Source organism: Myxine glutinosa, chromosome 5, assembly GCF_964187855.1.
Source record: "Myxine glutinosa chromosome 5, kmMyxGlut1.1, whole genome shotgun sequence".
Lineage (NCBI taxonomy): Eukaryota > Metazoa > Chordata > Myxini > Myxiniformes > Myxinidae > Myxine > Myxine glutinosa.
In genome coordinates, this window is record NC_136265.1 from 150165904 (window position 1) to 150179611 (window position 13708).

The window sequence follows — 13708 nt, forward strand, 5'->3', positions numbered from 1 at the left end:
GGGAAAGGTGTATGCTGCATGTGTGAGAAGTGTTATGATTTATGGGAGCGAGACATGGGTAATGAACGTAGAGCAGCAACGAAGGTTGGAAAGGGTGGAAATGCGAATGGTTCGACGGATGTGCGGAGTATCGTTGAGAGAGAGGAAGACAAATGATGAATTGCGAAAGATGATGGGAATAGAGCCTGTGATTGATGCTGTGAAGATGAACAGGTTGAGATGGTTTGGTCATGTGTTGAGGAAGGATGAAAGTGACTGGTTGAGAAGAGTGATGGAAATGAATGTAGAAGGAAGCAGAGGACGGGGAAGACCGAGAAAGACTTGGCTAAAGATGGTGGAAGAAGAAATGCGGGCAAGGGGGTTAACAAGGAGAGATGCAGAAAATAGGGCAAAATGGAGAAGATTGTCATGGCGACCGCAAGGCTAACCCCCGCTCTAGCAGGGAAAATGGCCTTTAAAATGCATGTTGTTGTGTTGTTGTATTGATGTATTCATTTGTTACTTGTCATTATGCAATCTCAACCAACTAAACTTGCCAAGGGTACTATGGGCCATACGGAAAAGGTTGTAGCGACTTAATTTGTCCCCCTCACTAGGAGTTCCTGTAGAACGGGCGGCGCTTATGACCCACAGATACAAACTCGGCTTTATACAGGGTGTTTCAAAAAGAGTGATACAACTTTAAATGTTTATTTACAAAGAAACAGAAACCACAGGAATGTGAACCAAACATTTCTTGAAAGCTTATGACATGGTATTTTCTATCACTGATTGCTATTGCAGTAAGTCACTGCTCGAGTTAGTGAGAGGCAAACGTCTGAAATTGTCATTTACGCAAAATCCCTGTAATTGACGTTCTCGATGTGTGTCCCTCCATGGTTCAGACAGGCATTGATCCTGACTCCAAAGTCCTGTCCAACTTTCCTGTAGGTCTCATGTGGCACTGCCTGGAGGTAGTCTGACACCTGCTTCAGATCATCCAGTGTGGCAGAGCAGTTGCCGTAGACAGAGCGGTACCCAGGGCAATGAAGCGGTTTCTGAAGAGCTGCTGCAGGAAATTGATGGTGTCACCAGTTGTTTGTGGGGGTGGACCATTCTGCATGAAACAGGTCATGCTGAGCTGGTTTGGGGTGACCTTTTGGGCTAGATCATTATGGAACTTCTGGAGCACGGCCCTTGTAGCTCTCACCATTGATCGTCACCGTCCTGCTATTGTCATTCTCAAACCAGTAAGGCCCTCGCATTCCCCATCTGGCATGAAAGGCGCAGAAGCATGTGACCTTAGTCCCTTTTAGGTACCTCTCAGTGATCTCCTCAGGTGGTTCTGCCCCCCAGAAAATGTTGTGGTTGTTGATTTAGTCTCATACCGCAACTATATCTCAGATATTTATGGACAGATTTTGTTCATATTTGGCAAAAAGACAATGCATGACGGTATACATATGCACATCATTTTGTTTTGCGATGCAAAAAGATGTTGGTTGTAAAAAAAAAAAACCCATGTTGAACACGTCCTCAACCATTTCTCAGACATGCATTTACCGATGTTGTTTAAACTTGACATACAGAAAATGAATGATAGGTTATATATGCACGTCATTTTTTTTCTCGAAATCAGAATCAAGATGGCCAACTGGCGGCCATTCTGTTACTGGTGGCCATTTTGTTACTTAAACTTGCCCCCAACCATTTCTCGGACAAGCATGGACTGATTTTGGTCAAACTTGGCACAATGACAATACGAGAGAGTATACATATTGTTACATTTATGGGGGGTACGCAATGCAATACCTTAGTCCAGGTAGAATTGTATCGTATAGTGTGCTCCGAATGTCGCGATGAAGAAGAAGCACCCCTATGTACCATAAGTAGGGGATCCATTAGACCGGATGTCGCGTAAGAGTGTATCTTTGTGTCCATGACGAGGGGTGGGGTTATGTTAATTAGTTTGGGATTAATGGTAAATTCCCTGTATGTAAATTGCCTCTGTACTTTTGACCTTGTTCCTTATGACACACACCACACCCGCCATGCACTGCACACCTAAAATAAACACTAAATAAAAGTAACCGGAACAGGACTTGAGCACCACCAATGATACCACCGAACACCATCACAAAAGCAGGCAGGTCCGTGAGGCCACACCCCGAAGAGCAGTGATTGGTTAGGACGGTCATGGAACGATGAGATGGGACTCGCTGATAGGAGCATGCGTGGGGATGTCGTCGGATGACGTAAGAACACAAGGAACAAAAGACTGGAGTCCCGACATTTTGCCCTCTTGGGTCTGGCTTGGTGACGAACGGTCACAGATACGACTCTCTTGCGTTGGGATTTCATCATGCGCGGTCGGATTCATTATCGCTTTTGCACTGGGGCAGGCTTTACGAACGGCCGCATATACATCTCTCTCGGGATCTGGATTTCATCACGAACAGTTGTTGTTTTTTTCTTGTTTTTATTCATAAGATTCTCGTTTCCGTATTCTGATCTGCACCAAAATTCCACCGACTCTTTCTCGTCACACACTAAACCTGCCCATCAAGTTTCGTCCGAATCCGTCCACAACTTTTTGTGATATCCTGTTCACAAACAAACAGACAGACACACAAACAGGGGTGAAAAAGGTGGATGGAGGTAACAAAACGTTCCCTCATGGAAAATTATGTAGTATTATCATAATGTGTACTTGAGCCCTGACAATTATTTGCTGTTATATGATTTTTGTGAAGGTACACCTGCATTATTTGCCTTCTTTCCTTCCAGGCCATGAGCCAGGTTTTCTGCAGCTGGTGAACTATTTCAGGGGATCGGATAAACTTTGCCGCAAAGCATCACTTGTAAAGTAAGTGGCATGCAGCGTGCAAAAAGTTTCAAAGTGCAATATCAAGTTTGTGTGTTTCTCTATTATTTATTGTGGTAATAGGATGAAATGGTTTCCTCCATTGTTGATGGCTTTCTACATGCTGTTGGTGCAGGCAGGAACCCACAATTTGATTTGTATTGATCTTGATCTGGGCAACCGCAAAACGGTTTCTACAGCCTGATATTGTGCTTGTCAATTATTTTTATTTTTTAACTCATGTATATTAGGCGATATATTGGTGCAGTATGACATTGACGCACGTACACTTGAGATTTGATTAAAAAAAAAAAATTGCTTATATTTGACTGTGTATTGCTTGTTGAGATAGGATGGTTATTCTGAAGGTTGATTTGCATAACAGGGTAACAAGTTGTAACTGTGAAGTTATCTTTAACTTGTGTGGACAGATCTCCAGGATGTGAGAGATTTGCGGTTATAGATTCGTATAGTAAGTACAAGCAGTTTCTAGAGGGAGGGTCTTTCGTGAATGTTCTTTCTCTGATGATGTATAAACGGGAAGCAGTGCCAAAAGGAGAACAGGCAGTAAAAAGTTGCTTTGTTGTGTACCACCCCACACTGGAGTTTTGTGTTTATGCTTTTATTTTACTTTCAAATAAACAAGTTTGGAGTTCATCCATCTGCTGGGTTCAGATCGATTGAATTAGAAACCTTAGGGTTTTGACTTTGTGTCAATGCTGTGCAAGAACATGGAGTTTGATGGAAATTGACAACTTGAATAGCTAACGCCTGAACCATGTAATGTCGACAGTTATATTATTATTAAATTCAAAGGTTGCAAGATCCAGTCCTGTTCAGAACATCAACTATTGTTGATCTAATTGTCAACACCGTACTGTATCTTGTTTGCCTGGGTCTTGTCAATCTCTCCTGCACAACACAGATTGGCAAAAGCATTCCCGGAACTATCAACATCTTCTCCATGGCTGCCTGAATCGTATGTTTTATGCCCGTCGGGTCTGCGCCAGCCACCACCTTCATTACCTGCAGAACTGCACGGAGCCACGGCTGAGGGGTTGCCAGACGAACGAGAGGCCTTTTTAACAGCATTTCGTCGTCTTGAGCATGATGACAGTGGCAATGCCTGGATTGCCAAATCTTCGAGCGGAGCCAAGGGTGTGTGGCTTGTTACTTATTTGTTTTGCATATTTCTAACTTAACTCGATAAACTAAGCTGAGCAAGACTGACTGACTTAGAAGAAGTGTACATGTTTGAGTATTTTTAATGGAAGGTGCTAAATATGTAGGTCTGTTTTTATTATTATTATTTTTTATTATTATTCTTGTGACCACACAATTGCCCTTGTGACTGTGCCATCTCCCTTACATAGTCGCCGTCCGAGCATCAGCCTGGCTGAGGGCTTGGGTGCTGTCAGTGCTGTCAGTCCTTGTGTCCGTGCTTCCGCCCGGAGCTTCTACTCAAAAATGACTCGACAAATTTCTTTCATATTTGGCACATAAATGCAATAATGTCAGGGCATAAGCTTGCCAAATTATTTTTGTATCGGAACCATACAAAAATCAGGGCACGAGGCCCGATTTTTGCATTATCAGTCTTGCCCCAAGGGGTTGTGAGACACTATTGCAATGCCTGTGTGTCAGTGTCCATGCCTGTGTGTGTGTGTGTGTGTGTGTGTGTGTGTGTGTGTACATATATATATATATATATATATATGTATTGCGGGTGAGGACATTGAAGTGGCAAGAGATTTGGACGATGGAGCCAATATTGTTGAGTTTCCTGTTGTGGGCAACGTATGATGTGCTTCCGTCACCAGTAAACTTGAGATTGTGGGGGTTGTTGCAGGAGGAGAGATGTTATTTGTGTGGAGGTTTGGGAACGGTGCAGCATGCACCGAGTGCATGCTCAGTAGCATTGGCAGCAGGACAATACAAGTGGCAGCATGATCAGGTGCTGGTGGTGGTAGTGCAGATGGTGCAACAAGAGGTGCTGAGAGAGAGAGAGAAGAGAGAAGAGTGGAGAAGGAGACCAATGGGGGAGAGGTGTTGTTTGTCAGAGGGCCAAGTGGTAAGAGGTGGAAAGAGGAGGAGGAGTAGGTGGAAGGCAAGAGGGCTGTCAAATGCTTGCGATTGGCAGATGGTGGCAGACCTAAAGCCACAATTGGTATTCCCAGAGGAGATCTGTGTGACAAGGTTGCGGCCTGACATTGTCATCTGGTCAGGTGCAACAAGACAGGTCATCTTAAGGGAATTGTCTGTACCTTGGGAAGAGAACATGGAGGAGGTGCATGAGAGGAAGAGAGGAAAGTACAGTGAGCTGGAGGCAGAGTGTTGGGAGAAGGGTTGACGAGTTTCTTTTCAGCCATTTGAGGTGGGGTGTGGAGGGTATATTGGCAATTCCTTTTCTGCATTTCTTGCTCGGCTTGGAGTGTGTGGAAGAGAAAGAAGGAGGATGTGTGACAAGGTGGCCCAGGTTGCCTTGAAAGGCTCACTTTGGATATGGAGGAAGTTTATGGAGGCATGTCGAACGGTGTAGGTTCGAGGTTGTGGGTGGTGGTTCATTTCAGCCTTAAGGGGGAAGTGACTGAGCACGGAAAATAAATGGAGATGTGTAATCTTGATAACATTACAAATTATCTTGATAACAGAATTTTTACTTAATGGGAACTTTGACCTTTGACCTCTTGACCCTAAAATATAATCGGTTCAGCTAAACATCATTCTACATATTTGTACCAATTTTCACTTTGATCCCTTCAGCCGTTCTTAAGTTATTGTGGTAACGAAAACCTATCATGGACGGACAGACAGACAGACAGACAGACAACCCGAAAACATAATGCCTCCGGTGACTTCATCGGCGGAGGGATAAAAAAAACAACAACAAAGCAAGTGTGAGTGTCGATGTACTGAAGGAACATGCTGTCATTGGCAAACATACCGATACTTAGAAATAATTTGCTTTGCATTATGGCTTTGATTTCTGTTTGAATTACATAAATTGAAATTGTTTGTTCCGATGTGAAAAGCTGCCATTCTAGAGTCATTATCTTGGTTTTTATTTATTCCGCATATTAGACAGTAATTACAAAGTGCCGCAGATCCTTGTGTTTGATTTGATTCTGCCCATAGCTTTGTAACTTACCCGGGCCTCATTGTGGATCAGGCGAGGGGATTCTCATCTCTAACAACGCCACTGAGATTCTGGAGTATGTTGACAACCAGAACCAGGTACACGTGGTGCAAAAATACATTGAGAACCCCATGCTTCTGGAACCTGGTCACCGGAAGTTTGATATAAGGTACGTATAGCAAATGCGTGCTCACAAAGTTGTTAATCTGCTCTCGGTGCATCTTTGATTGCATCTCATTTTTGGATTAATTATTGTGGGTAAAAATAATTTCAGGTTTAGTTTATGTTACCTGCGTTAGAAAGGTGTAAGTCCCCATTTTTGTACAAGTGCTTATAAAGGCAAAATGCCATTGTCTTTGTTCTGTTCTGTGTGGCCATATGCATGATGCATCCATCAATTGGATACAATGCCACAGGAATTTCCCTTGAGCCTAGTTTGCCTCTTTATCCTCCCCCTACCCCCTCATCATGTATCGCACCTCCTTTTTGTCCCCCCCTACCCCCTCATCATGTATCGCACCTCCTTTTTGTCCCCCGTCGCACCGCGGAGCGAAAGGGGGACTATGGTTTTCCCCTCCGTCCGTGTGTGCGTCCGTCCATGCGTGCGGGCATGCGTGCGTAAGCGAAGGACCGAATTCTTATTTGGTGTGTGGGTGCAACCCACGTCAAAATCCAAGATGGCCACCACCATGTATGTCTGACGCCATGTATGTCTGAAACTTGTGAGCGGAATATCTTGAAAAATAAGCGAAGTACCAACTTCTAATCTGGTGTATGCGTGTATCTAGGCATAAGGAAGAATCCTATTGAAAATTGGGTCGCCACGTCAAAATCCAAGATGGCCGCCAGCATATATATGTCTGAACCTTGTGAGCGAAATATCTTGAAAAATAAACGAACTACTAACGTCTAATCTGGTGTGTGGGTGTATCTACGCATAAGGAATAACGCTATTGAAAATTGGGTCACCACGTCAAAATCCAAGATGGCCACCGCCATGTATGTCTGAACCTTGTGAGCGGAATATCTTGAAAAATAAGCGAAGTACCAACTTCTAATCTGGTGTGTGGGTGTATCTAGGCATAAGGAAGAACGCTATTGAAAATTGGGTCGCCACGTCAAAATCCAAGATGGCCACCACCATATATATGTCTGAACCTTGAGCGAAATATCTTTAAAAATAAACGAACTACTAACTTCTAATCTGGTGTGTGGGTGTATCTACGCATAAGGGAGAATGCTATTAAAAATTGGGTCACCACGTCAAAATCCAAGATGGCCACCTTGCGGCTTCCACTTTGTCAACTCACATCACTTCACCGATGGGGGACATAGGCGTAATGCTTGTTTTAACTATCATTCCCCCCCATTTCCCTCTCTACAACTGAGATAATCAGCCTGGAATTGGTGTTTACGATTTGTGACAATCACAGCATCCAAGTCTTGCAGGTTTGGGTCAGGTCATGTAAAATGCCCCCATTGGCAGTCTATGAAAGGCACATCGTAGGTGTGCTCAAGGGAATTGGCAGAACAACCAGCTGGAGGACAGTTTGTGTTATGTTAGAGTAAGACATACATATTCCAGTTACAACACAGAAAGAGAATGAGCCTGAGGCTGTCTGCTTTTACTTGGATATTTCAAATTAGTGGAGTAGAGCTTTGGGTCTTTCATTGGTGGTTTGCTATACCTTTTCTTCTGAACTATATATTCAGCATGTGTGTGTATATGTATATATCTGGTTCTACCAAAGAAAGCTGCATAACTGTAACCATGAAAGGCCACACAAGGTAAGCCTTTTGCTGTTTCAAACTCTTCCCAGAGCCCCTTCACAGCTGTAACAACATTTACGCACCGTACACACAATCACACTTTATGCTCATTGGCTGTGTGAGGCTAGGTGCAATGTGATTGGCTCCTGGCAAGATTGAACAATGTATCGTACCGGCTTACGAAAACGGTTTTATTTGAAATCTGTTTCCATATTTCATTATCGGAACTTATGGCCTCAATAATTGTCGAAATCTAGAGTGAAATTGGAACAAAATGAGGAAAAATTTATTACAATTTTTTTAAGTTAAATAATAGGCTCGAGAATCTCAGCTCGAGAAATACTCCGAATCTCAGTGGCGTTGAGACGTGAGGTAAAATGACTCCAAAATTCTTTTTTTCATTCTTTTAAAGGTAATTGTTGAATGACTGATTTTATTTTACACCGGCCAGGGACATCGGTCACTATCTTTTTGAATTTGGATTCTACTTTTATTATACATTTTTAACGTATGGTAATACAAATCCGTATAAAATAAAATCGCAGTTTGATTATTACCTCTGCCACCAAAGGTGGATGGCAGTTATGTTTTCACCCCTGTCTGTCTGTTTGTCTGTCCGTTTGTGAACAAAATATCTCAAAAAGTTGTGGACGGATTCAGACTAAATTTGGCAGAGATGTAGCGTATGTGACAAGGACGAAATGATTAGATTTTGGTGATATCCGGATTCGGATCCGGCTACTATAATTTTTAAGTAATTCTTCACCATTGGGAGATAGGGCCAAAAACGATACATAGGGGGATATCTCAAATATCTCAGGATATCTCAAAGGGGGAGGGGGATATCTCAAAAAGTTGTGGACGGATTTGGCCGAAACCTGGTAGACCGGTTGGGTGTGTGACAAGGAAGAATCGATTCAATTTTGGTGAATATCCTGATCCGGATCCGGATAGTAGAATTTTAAAAGTGATTCTTCAGCCTGGTTTTGGCTTAGCGGTTCGGGCACAGGCTTGGGATCCTAGGATCCTCATTTCGAATCCCTGTTGATCACTGAATTAATGCCAGGAGGGTTGACTCAGCCTGTCATCCTTCTGATGTTCGCTAATTGAGTATCAGCTTGCTAGGATGAATAATCCTGGCGTGTACCAAATTTAGAATAGGTACACCGCATCCCTGCGCATCATAAGAGGCGACTCAGGGTTGGCGTCAGGAAAGGCATCCGGCCATAAAAACATGGCCTCAAACAGGGAAGCATGATTGTCATGGGGCCCGCAAGGCTAACCCCCGTTTTAGTGGGGAAAAATGGCCTTAAAACGATCCTTCATTCATTCATTCATTCTTCACCATTGAGTGATATGGCCAACCAGGTGGAGGTATGCTCTCTACTGAGTGCTGTTCTAGTTAACTGTGCATTAAGGTACCACCCCGGCAGAATCCCGACCCAGCTTTAAACTATCATCCCGGTGTTTCACAGACTGGGAGAATCATCAATGTGTGCCGTCCCTCCGATGGATGTTAAACTGGTGTCCCATTTACTGATATTTGTTAGTGGACGTTAAAGATCCCCACGGTCTCCTTCACGAAGAGTGGCCGCCGGCACCCTGAACAAATTACAAATTTCTGCCTGAACGACTGCTGGGAAGGCAATGACAAACCACCCAGCATAACCCTTGCTCAGGAAGCTGCTTTGGTGGCACAAATGCTCTTTACATCAGATCTCAAATATTGGAAACAACTGAATAGCGAAAGGAAATAAAAACTGAAAAGGAAATTAAAGACAGAGACAGAGACGAGGGGGGGATACTTTTGCTAGCTTCTCCCATCACCCGGGATGGGTACTCTTCCTAATATACCTATCAAAGTCAAAAATCTCTTTCTCTCTTTCTCTCTTTCTCTTTCTCTTTCTCTCTTTCTCTCCCTCCCTCCCTTTGTATGTATGTGTTGTATTCATGGCCACATCTTTTAAGCTACAGACTCCAAACTCGGGGTACAAATACAACTTTGTGTGGGGGTAACATAGACTATGTGGCCTTGCGTAGAGGTGTTGTGGAAGAGGGGGCGACAGAGGGGCGGGAGCTAAGTTCTCTATGTAAATGTGTACCGTGTGTCACTACGTGGTAATGGCAGAGGGTATTACAATTCCATTTTGTACTTGGGCAATGCTGAAGTTAAAGCACTCTTTGCACGGGTAGGTTTGTCCTCCTCCCCTCCCCAACAACCTCTCCAACAACAAAAACAATAAATTGTTACAGAAATTCTCATTTCAAGGATAATTACTTTGAAGATTAAATAATTTCCATGGTTTAAAATATTATTTTTTTGGACAGAACTGCCTCCGAACAATCAACATATGGACATTGTAATTTTGTACTTAATTTCCTTTTGCTCTCCTCTTCAAACATGTTTCTTTGACATAATGAATGTTGCCTTTTATCCCAATGTCGCATCTCTCTGTTCTTTAGAAGCTGGGTCCTTTTGGATTCCCAGTTTGGGATTCACCTCTTCCGGGAAGGTGTGCTTCGCACATCTTCTGACGCATACGATCCTAGCAACCTGCATAAAACCACTAGCCACCTGACCAACCACTGTCTCCAAGAGGCTCTTTCGAGTAACTATGGGCATTACGAAGAGGGTAACGAACTCTTCTTTGAAGCCTTTGACGAATACCTTGTGCACACATATGGTACTTCGATGGAGAAAAGCATTCTGCCTCAGATCAAGCACATCATTAGGTAAGCTTTGTTAGAGGAGAGACTTGCTTTGGGTTGACCTGGCCTTTGTGGAATGGAGAGAGAATGAATTTTCAAAAATACGAGAAGAATAAGAGACATGCATGCTCCCTTCTACAACCAACATTATATACGTTTTTTTTCTCACCCTTAACCATGTTTTGTAACCTCGACAGACCTGTAGGAAAAATATCAATGACATTTTGAGTTGATGCACATTTGACGGCTTTGTTTCCAGAGATTGCCTGACATGCATCGAACCTGAGATCAGCACCAAAGCCTTGCCGTACCACAGCTTCCAGATGTTTGGTTTTGACTTCATGGTTGATGAAGATTTCCATGTGTGGCTTATCGAAGTGAACGGAGCACCAGCCTGTGCACAGTAAGTTGTACATGTTGCTCTCTCCAACCGTCTGGTGGATTTCTAAAGGCAAAAGAAAAAAATGGGCATCATCAGCGCTTTGGCTTTTGCCTAACCTCTGGGCATATTTATTTCTGCTCGGAGAGAACAGCCTTCAAAGCGAAGGATACCATTCCAAAATTATGTCATCTAACTTGCAGTGGCCAGCAAAAGTATTCATTCCCTACCAATAATGCCACATTTAGATGCGTTACAAATGAAGTAGAAACAATTTTTCATTCATACATTAATTTCAACCAGCGTACATTCATTATATAAAATAAAAATAACCACCTTTAGAGGCCATTTTTCCCCGCAAGCAGGGGTTGGCCTTTTTCGGGAACCGTGGTTGTTGTTGTTTTTTGGTCCCCTTTTTGAAGCAATGTTTTACGGCCGGATGCCCTTCCTGACGCCAACCCTTTTTGCCGCCTTTAACGACAAACAGGGAATTACCAGTGAACTGGTACTCAATTAGCCGACCTCGGAAGGATGACAGGCTGAGTCAACCCCCCTGGCGTTAATTCAGCGATCGACCGGGATTCGAACCCAGGATCCTAGGATCCTAAGCCGGCACCCTAGCCGCTAGCCCAACACCAGGGATCTTGGCCTCAAATTGGCCAAGGACATTCATTATTGAACAATAATTAAGCAATAAATCCCACAAGCATAACAACATTTCTGAGCTTTCTATTCTGAAGTGGAATCTGATTCATAGTGAATTAATACATGGTACTCAACCCCGACATTCCACAGCCTCTGCATTTCTTTTCTCCTCTTCTTTCAGTTCCAATCCTCCTCTTTCCCTCATGGTATAGACCTCTAAAACCATCCTCCATTCTCTCCCTCTATTAGCATTCCATACAAGTAAATCAATCATTAAACTTTCCAACGGTACCACTTTTATTATTCTCCGACAGCAGGAACCCTATAGAACAAAGTGTGACACACGGACGTTCACGTGTTTCTCATTTTAGTAACATATGCATCTTCAGTCTGTCGTTATTAATTTTTCTGATCCGACTATAAAGTGATTGTGGCTAGTTTGAATATTTTTAGATGCAGCATTGCTTATTGTGGTGGTGGTGGTGGTTGTGGTTCCAGTGGCCTTGCCAAAGCATCAGGAACACTCACCATGAGTCGAAAACATTTGTCACGAAGAACCAATCCTTGACAGGTCGTCACTTCATTGCAGGGTGCAGAACTTTCCGTTGTTTTTCTGACTCCATCTAAAATGAAATCTTTATTCTGTGTCGTCTGCTTGCAGAAAACTTTATGGGGATCTCTGCCAGGGCATCATCGATCTGGCAATTTCTCCGTTTTTCCCCCTATCAAATACTTCACTTCGTCATGAGAACCCCATGTTTGTTCGCCTGTGACCATCCTCCGGCTGCGGAAACCTTTCTGCCTGATCATGACTATATCAGTGCTGCTGCATGCTTTTTATTATATTTTTGAAGTAATAAGACGCCACCACACCACGTACAGCCTTTGCAACTGCTTTCTTTGGACCTCACAGTTATAGAATGAAAATCTTTTATGCATTCCTCCATAAATGAATGATGGATTTTTTTACACATTATATGGGTTTTTTAACATGCAAACTAATTTTCCCAAACCAGCAGTATTGTTTTTTTGTTGTTTAATTTTTTTTCTTATTCTATGCCTTTTGCTGAATCATTTAACAGTCCAATTTATTTATTTCTGGATCACGGTCTTTGAATTGTGTGTGCAATTCCGTGTGTGCTCTTTTGCGTATATTGTGCATCGACGTTACGAACAATGTACCATCAGCTCTTGTGATTTTGAATTTGATCATCGTATACATTTTTCACTTGCCGATTCCTCTCCCCCGCCTTACGCCCACCCCTACCCGTTTACCCTCCTGATCATTTCTCACCAATTTCTTTTAACCCGCTTGTTCCCTCCATCATCTTCCATTTTCCCCAAACTCCTCACAAAGCACTTATTAATTTAATTTACTTCTGGTGTACAAAGTGTTGTTTTCAACTCGATCAGTGACTTCTTCAAAGTCGGCTTCGAATGTGCAGTGTTTGTTTTTTGGCTGAAATAGCAAATTAAAAAGGAAGTAACTATCACTAGCTGGAATGATATAACTCGAGGTGTGGTTTTTTTTTGTTGTTAAGCTTTGTTTTCTGTTTATTTGTTTATATTTTGACTATTGCAATGTTTTTATGCATATGATGTTATAACACTGATATAAGAATCTCCAATCACTCCTCTATCTAGCTTGCTTCAAGCTTCAAGTGTAACTTGTGTCATGCAGAATGAGAAGTAGTCTTGTTCATGAAGGCGAGTATCGATGTGCATCTGCACCCAATTTGAAGAATTGGGTTAATGGCCGAAATCAAGTTTGTTAATCGCTTCCCAAACGTAGCTTCTCTGTGCTTCCGACAGCGGTTAGCAATACCTTCATAAATCTTCTGTTGATTTCATCCATTGCAGCCATGCCGGGTTTTTTTTTCAAAAGAGGTCATTCTTACTCAGGAGTTCTGTTTTCCTATTTTTAACCAATCTGTTCATTTATAATTGACTACCTTTCCTGAGGCCATTGTGGACTTGTCGAGATTTCCCTTCATCAATAAATCAGCGAATCCTGCGAATTGCTTCGTCTTTTAGTTTATACCCTTTGTAGCTTCTCTACAGTTTTTCAAGGCCTTTTGATGATTATTACTTGTCAGGTTCCAATAGCTATGTCAAAAGCATTCTTGTTTGGTGTTTGTTTTGTTATAAGCACCCAGGTCAAACTTTAGCAATTGCTTTTCTTCCTATAATTGGCACTTCCGGTCCGGTCTGAGAGAGGATGCTGGCG

The 13708-nt window shown here is 42.7% G+C and overlaps 1 protein-coding gene across 1 annotated transcript in view; it reads left to right on the top strand.

The window, feature by feature from the left end:
• The window catches only part of TTL (tubulin tyrosine ligase), a 30465-nt gene extending 16966 nt beyond the window's left edge, over positions 1-13499 (top strand). The window contains exons 2-7 of the mRNA XM_068115971.2: positions 2767-2845; positions 3768-4000; positions 6012-6147; positions 10212-10481; positions 10717-10860; positions 12143-13499. Of these exons, the coding sequence (XP_067972072.1) occupies positions 2767-2845; positions 3768-4000; positions 6012-6147; positions 10212-10481; positions 10717-10860; positions 12143-12254 (974 nt within the window). The 3' untranslated portion in view covers positions 12255-13499. The remainder of the gene's footprint in view (positions 1-2766; positions 2846-3767; positions 4001-6011; positions 6148-10211; positions 10482-10716; positions 10861-12142) is intronic.
• Positions 13500-13708: the final 209 nt, after the last annotated feature.